The 12,071-nt window shown below is 44.7% G+C and overlaps 1 protein-coding gene across 1 annotated transcript; it reads left to right on the top strand.

Annotated features, from left to right (window-relative positions):
* The first annotated feature begins 6,366 nt into the window (after positions 1–6,366).
* On the top strand, positions 6,367–11,156 carry LOC142774766 (uncharacterized). The gene is made up of 2 exons (XM_075875802.1): positions 6,367–7,187; positions 10,930–11,156. The coding sequence occupies exons 1-2, from the start codon at positions 6,393–6,395 to the stop codon at positions 10,969–10,971; spliced, it is 837 nt and encodes a 278-aa protein (XP_075731917.1). The 5' UTR covers positions 6,367–6,392; the 3' UTR covers positions 10,972–11,156.
* The last annotated feature ends 915 nt before the right edge of the window (positions 11,157–12,071 follow it).

The raw sequence follows: 12,071 nt of genomic DNA, 5'->3' as shown, positions 1-12,071 counted from the left end.
TCTTTTCGTACGCCAGCACGCATTCGACTGGCGTCGGAGTCGTTATTTTTAACCGAGGTCTTTTACGTGACCATCAGGATTCCTTCGATGCCTTCGGACGCGTGCTGGCGTTCGACTGCACCTTTTTTTCGTTAAGAATAAGATTTGTTGCCGTGTATGCCCCAGCGGCACGCGAGAACTCAAACGCGTTCTTCCAATCTCTTGATGCGTTTCTTTTAAATTCCCGACATGTGGTACTTAGGGGATTTCAATTGCGTCTTAGACTCACACGCAGACGTTCGAGGTCCGGGTCGTGGCCGGTCAAACTGGAATGCCAGAGAACTCGAACGTCTAGTGCAGCAATTGGCATTGAGTGACATTCATCAAAGTGTGCATGGCCGTAATTATGCCTATACTTGGCATCGAGCAGCGTCGAGCAGCCGAATTGATTGCGTGTATGCATCCCCCAGTCTCATTACCTACGTTCACGACACCGGGGTAATGTCATTGTCACCGACACCAGTATACATTAGCGACCATCGGCCGGTTATGTTCTCTCTCCGCCTGCCAACGGGGACGCCAACGGTTCACAGACCATGGCGTCTCGATTGCCGCGTCCTCCAGGACTCTCAGGCTACAGAGAAATTATCCCGAGCGTTACGCGCATCGCTCATTGGGCCGATGTAGCTGATTGGGACCGCCTCAAAGAGCAGTGGTGGCATCATTGCAGTGCGTCGGGCAGAGGACTTTGCACCCGTATGTCGAAAGATGCGTCATTGTTAATCCACAAGATACGCATTGCCAATCGAGATCCCAGTCCTTCCACTGTAATGTTGGCATGGCAAGAGGAGCTCGTTGAACGGTACCAGCGTATTATGCGCGCTTCTTCACTCTCGGCTGCAGCTTGGTGCTGTAGACGTGCACCCTGTGCGCACCCTGAGGTGCTAAGTTATGCACGCAGAGCTCTGCTTTGTCCATCAGGCTCGCCTGCCCACTCGCTGAACTCTGTCACCCCAGCTGCTGCGGGTACGCGCGACTTTCAGGAATTCACTCAACACTTTGAGTCAATAGCTAAATCTGGTGCTAATGTCTATTACCCAGGATCCTTTTCTTTGCATCCTCTGCTAACAGATTTACCTCATGATTCCAACATGTCAAATGACGTCCTTCTATCACCACCATCCGATGACGAAATCAAAGGCGCATTAGACGCAATGAAAAATGGATCGGCCCCAGGGCCTGACGGACTCCCTGCAGAGTTTTATGTACAGTTCTGGCCTATCATTGGTCCAACTATGTCACGCGTCATTCGCAAGTGTTTCAAAGATATTACACTTCCAACTTCTTTCCACAAAGACCGTATAACACTAGTTCCCAAGAAAGACCCAATGTCCACGCGACCAGAAGATTGGCGCCCTATTACCCTGCTCAATGTAGATTACAAGCTTTTGGATAACATTTTGGTGCGCCGAATCAGTCCATTTCTTGCAACATTAATCGCTCCCCACCAGGTCTGTTCTGTTCCGGGCCGAGAAATACACACCCATTTGTGGTTAACGCGTGACATCATTCAATACACCATTAGCCGATGTGCGCAAGGACTGTTGGTTTCATTAGATTACGAGAAAGCTTTTGATTTCATAGAACATGGCTACATACTAAATGTTTTACATGCATACAGATTCCCGGATAAGTTCATTGACCTTATCAAAGCGATGTACACTAATTTAGAAAGTACCCTTTACTTAGATTCCCGTGAGAGTCACGCATTTAGAGTCACGCGTGGGGTCCGTCAAGGGTGTCCCCTCTCCCCAGTGTTATTTATCCTTGCATTAGAGCCCTTCTTAAGGGCCGTTGAACATCACCCGCAGATTCGTGGCTTACCTCTACCCGGTAACACTCAAGTAAAGGTCGCTGCATATGCGGATGATATCACTCTATATGTACATAATGAACAGTCGCTGCAGCATGCTCTTGATACATTCCATGATTTCGGTATTATTTCCGGTGCAAAGTTAAACTTTTCTAAAAGCCAGTAATTTTTCATTGGCAACCCCAGCGGTCGTATCAACATCACGTCACCTTTACAGTGGTCTCCTGAGATTTCAATACTCGGAGTTACTTTCACTGTATTTGGTATACAGGATAGTATCTGGTCACCCATTGTACAAACTCTTCTAAATGATATCAAAGCAGCCAGGCACTTCGAATTCCCCCTCTTGGAACGCCGATACTTAACTCAAACGGTGTACCTAGGAAAATTTTGGTACCTTTACCATTCTGTTAAACCACCGCTCCACGTCTGCAGGAAAGTGCAAAGCTGCATCAGTTCATTTTTTTTGGTCTGGTGGCACAGAATTGTTATCCCGTCCAGCATTAGCTCAACCGCGAGATCAAGGCGGTTTTGCATTCCCTGACGTTTCCGTCGCGGCTTCTACATTCTGCCTCCGCACTCTATTGCGAATACTAAGCAATGATGACATGCCCGCTCAGACACTGGCTCGCTACCATCTGGGGTCATCACTACGTGTCTTCTTGCCGGATAGCCAAACAAACAAAGGTCCTCAATCAACTGAATTACCACCTTTGTATCGAGCCCTTCTGGCATTTCACCGACGTTTGGAAGCTACGTGCCAGAAGATTGAGGTGGCCGATTCTAAAGTGGTGGACACAATGGCCACCCTTCTATGGCCCTTGGTGCCCCAGCATCGTCAATCTGTATTGAACCGCGCTTGGAAACCAATAACTGCCGCAGTGTTGCCAGGGCATCTCAGAGACTTTGTCTGTAGGTTGGGCTGGGGCTTGCTCCCCACGCGAGATCGGTTGCAGCGATGGCAGGTAGTTCGCACTTCCACTTGCCTCAACTGCGTCATGGTAGAGACCAATCGACATGCGACGTTTGAATGTGTGGTTTCCCGCCTTTTTTGGCGTGCGGTTAATGCTGGTTTTCGGGGACAGGGTGTGCGAACTTTCGTGTCCAATGGCCGATTTCCGCGTAGCCGCTTCTCCGCTCTCTTAATAGTTGCGGGGCTGTTCAGCCTTTGGAGAAACCGATGTGAGGCCATAGCTGCCAATTGCCGCCGGCGTGCTTTGTGGCCGATACTGGGGAGAATGAGACGAGAGATCCTCGCGTTCCTCTCCGAAGAGCTTTTCTTCCTCGGGGAGCAAGAGTTTCTGCGGCATTGGTCGTGCCCTTTCGTGAAGGTGGAACACGAAAGGATACAACTCATTTTTCGACCGACTTGGTGCTAAGCAGCGCCCGTTGAGTTGTTATATATGATTTCATTTGTTACAAATTGTGTTTCATTTGGATCTATTGTATCGTTATACCCTTGTATTGTGATATCACATTGAATATTTGTGTACATGTATGCCAACATAATCATGTATATTAGAGCAAATGTCTTCACTGTAACGTAGTGATGTTAGTCGTGAAATATAGATGTGCCGAAATGTATGTGCCCTGTTACTGGAATGGTATGAAGCTTTTGTGTTCTGTACATGCTGTAAATAAACTTTTTCTAAACAAGGAGCTTCGCCCCTAAAAAGTAACAGCTTTGCCGCAAAGGCGAAGCAATGAACTTGAAAGCGCCGAATGGCAAGCAGATCGAAACGTGACCCGCCTTTCTCACGCAAAAATGATGCACGAAACGTACTCAGAGATACAGATGAACGCGAATAGGCGTCTCAGTTGTTACTTCGCTGTGTCTAAAAAGCACGCCCTTTAAAGTGTGATTACACTTCATAAGCGACCCCAAACCATCCACCGCCGTCGGCAGCGTCTGCAGTCTTCTCTCTATCTTTAAAAGAAAGAGGACTTGGCGAGCGGCAGCGCGACGCTCTACCGAATATGCCACGGACGCGACACTGATATCGGTGTCAGTTAAGTGCCAACCACTGGCAAGCGTATGAGCGCGCCTACGCGTCAAAAGCGTCTAGTCGCGCCTGTGGAGGAAAAGGGCGCGCAACTACTGGCACGCGTCGACCGCGTTGACGCCCACGCGTCCAAGGCCGATACACAATTTGCTTGATCTTTTCGCTTAGAACTGTCCAAGTTCAGCACAGAACGGCACGTTCTCAACTCGAGCGGGAATTAATGTTTTAGACGATATGAGAACACGTTAACAAGTTGATAGTGCTTCAACCACCAGAGTTAGACTATTTTAGAAGTAATTGACATTTCAGTGGCCAGAGTAACTACAGCGGTATGCACCAGAAATCAACATCGGTGCGTGCACCGCTCCCGCGAATGAACATTCGCGTATAGCATACTGTGCCTCTATCCTAGAGGTGTGCAGGGTTCTCCTTAAGGAGTGTGGGGAGTTTGTCTAAGTGCCCCTCCCCAGGGCTGACTTAGCACACACTCCCTATTATGTTAATATATGGAGTTGACATTGAGCTCTCCCCCCCCCCCTCCTCTCTGCGGTGAATGAGGCGTGGCTGCCCTCCTGATCAGGTTTACAAACCACCGGGTTTCTATGCATGCACTACCAAAGTTACTAACAACATCTTGCATAGGCTGGTACCTTCAGTATATTTACACAACATATTTTACATCAGTCAACTTAATAATCACGCCTGCAACTTCATGATCTGACAGATTTAAGTCAGTCATAAGACTTTGATTGAGGCCAGAGTAGCAGGCTTTCGGCTGATGTGTGTGTTCGAAATATCCTCTAATGCAATAAAGCAAACCTGGTTCTTATTGATACAACATATATTGGCCATAAGGTAGGAACCAAATACTTCGTAGAATGCCTTCGGGCATTTTCCATAGTCGAAATGTGCTCTAATGCAACTAACTGTGCCTGACACTTCATGATGTGACAGATATCGGTCTTATTATTGGAACTGAACCCTGTATGGAAGACTGCTGGACGTTGTCTTTAGTCAAAGTGTTCTCTAAAACGACACCCAACTGTTCATGAAGTCACAGATATCGGTCATAGTATTTGAACTGAAACCCTAATGCAAGCATTCTGGACGTTGTCTTTAGTCAAAGTATTCTCTAAAACGGCAGGCGACACCCAACTGTTCATGAAGTCACAGATATCGGTCATAATATTAGAACTAAAACCTTAATACAAGACTTCTGGACGTTGTCTTTAGTCAAAGTATTCTCTAAAACGACACCCAACTGTTCATGAAGTCACATATATCGGTCATAATATTAGAACTGAAACCCTAATGCAAGCATTCTGGACGTTGTCTTTAGTCAAAGTATTCTCTAAAACGGCAGGCGACACCCAACTGTTCATGAAGTCACAGATATCGGTCATAATATTAGAACTAAAACCTTAATACAAGACTTCTGGACGTTGTCTTTAGTCAAAGTATTCTCTAAAACGACACCCAACTGTTCATGAAGTCACATATATCGGTCATATTATTAGAACTGAAACCTTAATGCAAGCCTTCTGGACGTTGTCTTTAGTCAAAGTATTCTCTAAAATGAAAAACGACACTCAACTGTTCATGAAGTCACAGATGGCGGTCATAAATATTGGAACTGAACCCTGTATGGAAGACTTCTGGACGTTGTCTTTAGTCAAAGTATTCTCTAAAACGACACCCAACTGTTCATGAAGTCACATATATCGGTCATAATATTAGAACTGAAACCTTAATGCAAGCCTTCTGGACGTTGTATTTAGTCAAAGTATTCTCTAAAACGGCAGACGACACCCAAGTGTTCATGAAGTCACAGATATCGGTCATAATATTAGAACTGAAACCTTAATGCAAGCCTACTGGACGTTGTCTTTAGTCAAAGTATTCTCTAAAATGAAAAACGACACTCAACTGTTCATGAAGTCACAGATAGTGGTCATAAATATTGGAACTGAACCCTGTATGGAAGACTTCTGGACGTTGTCTTTAGTCAAAATATTCTCTAAAACGACACCCACCTGTTCATGAAGTCACAGATATCGGTCATAATATTAGAACTGAGACCCTAATGCAAGCACTCTGGACGTTGTCTTTAGTCAAAGTATTCTCTAAAACGGCAGACGACACCCAACTGTTCATGAAGTCACAGATAGCGGTCATAAATATTGGAACTGAACCCTGTATGGAAAAGTTCTGGACGTTGTCTTTAGTCAAAATATTCTCTAAAACGACACCCAACTGTTCATGAAGTCACAGATATCGGTCATAATATTAGAACTAAAACCTTAATGCAAGATTTCTGGGCGTTGTCTTCAGTCAAAGTATTCTCTAAAACGACAGACGACACCCAACTGTTCATAAAGTCAATGATATCGGTCATAATATTAGAACTGAAACCTTAATGCAAGACTTATGGACGTTGTCTTCAGTCAAAGTATTCTCTAAAACGACAGACGACACCCAACTGTTCATGAAGTCACAGATATTGAAGTGGGCACGTCGGCTGGCATCGGAACGGCGTCATGTCAAACCCATTCCTGTTCTTTGTACAGGTATTCCTGCCTGTGGTGTCTACGGCGGCCAGCGCATCGACTACGCAGACGAAGATAAATGCCATCACGCTCCCGTATCAGCAGCTTACCCATGACCAAGAACCGCACGTGCTGAATCTTTCTACACCGCATGATGGCGCCTCGACTGCATCGACTATGGCTATAAAAGGACGGCTGCAGCAACACCCGCGCAGTGGGCACGTCGGCTGGCATCGGAACGGCGTCATGTCAAACCCATTCCTGTTCTTTGTACAGGTATTCCTGCCTGTGGTGTCTACGGCGGCCAGCGCATCGACTACGCAGACGAAGATAAATGCCATCACGCTCCCGTATCAGCAGCTTACCCATGACCAAGAACCGCACGTGCTGAATCTTTCTACACCGCATGATGGCGCCTCGACTGCATCGACTATGGCTATAAAAGGACGGCTGCAGCAACACCCGCGCAGTGGGCACGTCGGCTGGCATCGGAACGGCGTCATGTCAAACCCATTCCTGTTCTTTGTACAGGTATTCCTGCCTGTGGTGTCTACGGCGGCCAGCGCATCGACTACGCAGACGAAGATAAATGCCATCACGCTCCCGTATCAGCAGCTTACCCATGACCAAGAACCGCACGTGCTGAATCTTTCTACACCGCATGATGGCGCCTCGACTGCATCGACTATGGCTATAAAAGGACGGCTGCAGCAACACCCGCGCAGTGGGCACGTCGGCTGGCATCGGAACGGCGTCATGTCAAACCCATTCCTGTTCTTTGTACAGGTTGGTGTCGATTACTCCTCAGTTAAAACAAGCAATCGTTGTTTTATACAGCTGACGTGCCCAAGCTGTCTACATGCTTTTTTTGTGAATACATGGGATCTTGTACGGTCTTTGCTAATGTTGTGCGGAGACGTAGAGCTCAATCCCGGACCTAGTACCGCGGAACTTCTCAAACAATTACTTGATGGTCAGAAACTTATACAAGAAAGGCTAAACGCCATTGAATCCAAGCTGCAAAAAGTTGACAAAATCGAAAAAACTGTGCAGTGCCTTGAAAAAAGGCTTGTGGATTTAGAAGACCGAAGCAGACGCAACAACCTTGTGGTATTTGGTATTCCGGAAAGCGAGAATGAATCAACCGTTGTCCTAAGCGAGAAGGTCGTTACTGAGCTTTTTAAAGATACTTTGGGAGTAGAAGTACACTCAGTAGAAAGATTACACAGAATGGGGCGTCGCCAACCAAATAAACCTCGCCCTGTGATACTGAAATTGTTCGACCATCGTGAAAAAATAACCGTTCTACAAAACTGTTTTAAGCTAAAAGGAAAGCGCATGTCAGTGTCTGAAGACTTCTCCGCTGCCACTAGGCAAATAAGAAAACAGCTCTGGGATAGCACGGCTGACCTACGCAAATCGGGAAAGAAAGTCAGACTCGTGCACGATAAAATTAGAATTGATGATGAGCTATTTGAATGGGACGACGAACAAATGACTAGAGTATCAGTTTCAAAACGCCGATCTAGGGCAAGGCAAAAAGATGCGTGACCACACAGTCACACAGAAAGTTTTACTTGCCTAAACATTAATGCCCGCAGCATCGTAAATAAAACAACCGATTTGGAAAGCATAGTCATCGCGCACAATCCAGAAATTATAGTAATCACAGAAACATGGCTTAACAGCGACATTGGTGATTACGAAATTACACCCTCGGGTTACTGCATCCTTCGAAACGATAGAGATACGCGTGGTGGCGGAGTTGCGATTATATTCAAGGACTCGCTGGAGTTGTTGAGACTGCCCGACATCATAGGAATCGAATGTGTTGTCGTGAAGGTTATCTTGAAAGAATGTGCATTGATAATTGGCGGTTTCTATAGGCCCCCTAGTTCAGACATATCTTTCTACGAAAGGCTTAATAACTTTTTATTGCCTTATAGAAATCACTCCAGTAATCTAATGCTTGTTGGAGACTTTAACGTTCCCCACGTTGCCTGGGACAATGACTTTCCCTATGCGCTTTCAAATGAGGCTGAACATATTCTTGATCTTGTGTTGTTTCATGATTTAACACAACTTGTTCATGCACCTACTCGAGTCCAAGGTACCAAACAATCAGTCTTGGATCTATTCTTGGTCAACCACAGGGTATTACAGCGAAATCCAACTATCCGAATCTTAGAGGGTATATCGGACCACAAAATTGTATGCCTGGATATGCAATTAAGCTGTATCCACAAGGTGACAAAGCGAGAAACTTTTGTTCCTGTGTTTGCACGTGCAAGTGATGTTGACGTACTTGACGTACTAGACAGCTCTTTCGCACACTTTGTATCCCTCTACGAGTCGGATAAGCACTCGGTTAATCACCTGTGGAACTTTTTCAAAAACCTTGTGACAAAGTGCATTGACGAATTTGTACCACGTAAGCGTAAAATAATACGGAACACTAACCCCTGGATAACCAAAGAGATAGTACGCTTGGGACGAAGACTTAAAAAAGTAAAACAAAAACTGAAACGGCGCAACGAAGCGTCCACAAGCAACTTGGTTTGCGCACTGAGATTGCAGCTTAAAAACTGTATTGCTGACGCTAAAGCTCATTATCAAAACGTGCAACTAAAAAAGTTTATTTCTTCGTCCCCGGCGAAATTTTGGAGGTATCTGTCACCAAATAAAAAATCGGCACCTACTCTTGTCTTAGACGGCAATGCGGTGACTAACAGCTCAGAAACAGCGCGCATACTCAATGAATACTTCTGTTCAGTTTTCACTGATGATAATGGCACGGAACCTGAATTTCTTTTGTTTGGTGATTTGCCACCGATTGACAATATAGAAATAGATGAAGAGGGCGTATTTTCCCTTCTGCTCAAGTTAGATGATAAGAAATCTAGTGGGATCGACAACATACCTAATGCTTTTCTGGTGCGCTACGCAGAATGGTGTTCTAAGTACCTAAACCTAATCTTTCGGAAATCTCTTTCTCGAGCAGAACTTCCTCATGACTGGCGTTACGCCAAAATAACTCCCATACCAAAAAAGGCAAACCAGTACATACCTTCCGCGTACAGACCAATATCGTTGTTATGCGCATGTGTTAAAGTTCTGGAACACATAATATTCAAGCACCTTTCCGCGTTTATCGAAAGCAACAACATAATAGACAGTCGCCAGCATGGCTTCCGACGCGGCTTATCGACGGTTACGCAGCTACTCGAAATGGTACATGACCTTGCCTCTGGTCTGGACAAACAAAGCCAAATTGATATATTATTTCTAGACTTTGAGAAAGCGTTTGACCGCGTGTCACACCGTAAGCTTCTAATCAAATTCAAGGCGATTCTGAAAAATGACTCTTTATTAGCCTGGATCGAAGCATACTTGAGCTGCAGGTACCAGTGCGTCACAGTTGGTGGAACCAACTCGCCATCCGCGCCAGTTCAATCCGGCATACCTCAGGGATCCGTCCTGGGGCCTCTTTTCTTTTTGGTTTTTATAAATGACATTGTCCGCGATATACCAGTTAAGATAAGGCTTTTCGCAGATGACTGCGTGCTTTATCAAGAAGTGAATGATCCTAGCGACCAGCTTCTTTTAAACGATTCTTTATCTAAAATTCAAGACTGGTGTACGAAATGGCAAATGAACATAAACCCCAAAAAAACTGTTGCGATGACCATAACCCTCAAAAAAGATCCTTTAAAATTCCGATACAACCTAGGCAATCACTCCTTATCATTCGTTTCGCAATATACGTACCTTGGCCTTGTAATCACATCTGATTTAAGGTGGAACGATCACATAGCTTACATTGAAAAAAAGGCTTTGAGAAAACTAGGTTATTTACGAAGGACGCTAGCTAAAGCAACCCGCGAGACTAAGCTACTCGCATATAAAACGTACGTAATACCATTACTTGAATACGCGTCGCCTGTATGGGACCCCCACACACAAGCTAACATTGATAAACTTGAATCAATACAGCGAAAATCTGTACGGTTCGTGTTTAATGCCTACCGACACGACACATCTCCATCAGCTCTTTTGGAAAGCGCTAAGCTGAAAACTTTGCAATGGAGACGTTACCATGAAAGAATGAAGTTGTTCTACCTCATATATAATGACAAGCTAGCAATTCGGAAAACCAATTACATTAAACCAATTTTGCGCCGCGAAACGCGCTCCTCCCACCCTAAAAGAATTGATGAGCTTCTCTGTCATACTAACATATATCGGTACTCCTTTTTTCCCCGCGCAATCAACGAGTGGAACAAATTGCCACCAGAGGCTCTGGAAAGTGTCGATCTGAAATCATTTCTCCGTGCGTTACCTGCTCCATCTTTCTGATAGCTACACTCCCATTTCCTTTACAGTGCCTTTGTTCTTGTGCCCATTTTAGACAAAATATTTGCCTTACAATTTGCCACGCTTGTAACTAACATGCCCGGATGTACTTTTTGAATTGTTGCTGACTATTCTTGTACTTGAACTTTTTTTTTTTTTTTTTTTTTCCACACAGCAAAACCTGCTGAGCACTACTTTCGTGCAGTTTTCAGTATAGCCTTGTATGGCACGGCAATTGTGGACTGCATTTCCAGTTTCCTTTCTATGTGAATCAACGCGTTCCTTTTTTTTGTACCACTGTATAATCTGTTCAATATTTTTTTGTACTTCCTGCATTTGTGTTCATTGTACCGCCCACCCCTGCCCAAAGTCTGGCATTCAGACTGGCAGTATTCTCCTAAATAAATAAATAAATATTGGTCATAATATTGGAACTGAATCCTTAATGAAAGGCTTCTGGACGTTGTCTTCAGTCAAAGTATTCTCTAAAATGACAAGTGACACCCAACTGTTTATGAAGTCACAGATATCGGTAATAATATTAGAACTGAACCCTGTGTGGAAGACTTCTGGACGTTGTCTTTAGTCAAAGTAGTCTCTAAAACGGCAAATGACGCCCAACTCTTCATGAAGTCACAGATATCGGTCATAATACTGGAACTGAACCCTTCATGGAAGGCAGCCAAAATGTTCTACAATGCAGTAAAACACACCCTACACATCATGATGCAACAGATATTAGCGACCAGATTGGAACCGAGCACAGCGTTGAACACTTTCTGATGGTATATTTATTTATTTTCAAATACAGCTGCTCACTGTGAGGCTACTGCAAAAGGGGCATACATATATACAAAATGAAAGGATTTAAACAGTAATATCACATTAAGTGTGCCAAGGTAAACAAATATCACTACCTTTGAGTGCACCCCTGTAATAAATGAGAGAAATAGGACATTATTATAATACAAGTGCCTCCAAAAAGTCAGACACACTGGTATTAGGAATCAAACCAAGTAGAGCAATCTAGTGTTTGATAACTTTATTTGAACGTGTTAGAGAGCTCTACAAGTGACTTCTAAGCTGAGTGGTGATTGCGGATCAGTGCTGTGTTGAAGACTTCAGAACTTTGCTTGTAGTTTAAATATCCTTTAACATCTACAAAATGCATCTGACACTTCTTGATAAGACAGACAGTGGTTTTGAGATGCAGAGGACCCCGATCTGAATTGCCTCCGCGGTAGGCGAGGGCTCACGCTAAAACCTTCCAAGCTCCGAAGTCTGTTTACACTCGTTTTTAGCACAGAAAGTCACAGA

The sequence above is a fragment of the Rhipicephalus microplus genome, chromosome 10, assembly GCF_043290135.1.
Source record: "Rhipicephalus microplus isolate Deutch F79 chromosome 10, USDA_Rmic, whole genome shotgun sequence".
Classification (NCBI taxonomy): Eukaryota; Metazoa; Arthropoda; class Arachnida; order Ixodida; family Ixodidae; genus Rhipicephalus; species Rhipicephalus microplus.
This window is presented reverse-complemented; position numbering and strand designations above follow the sequence as displayed.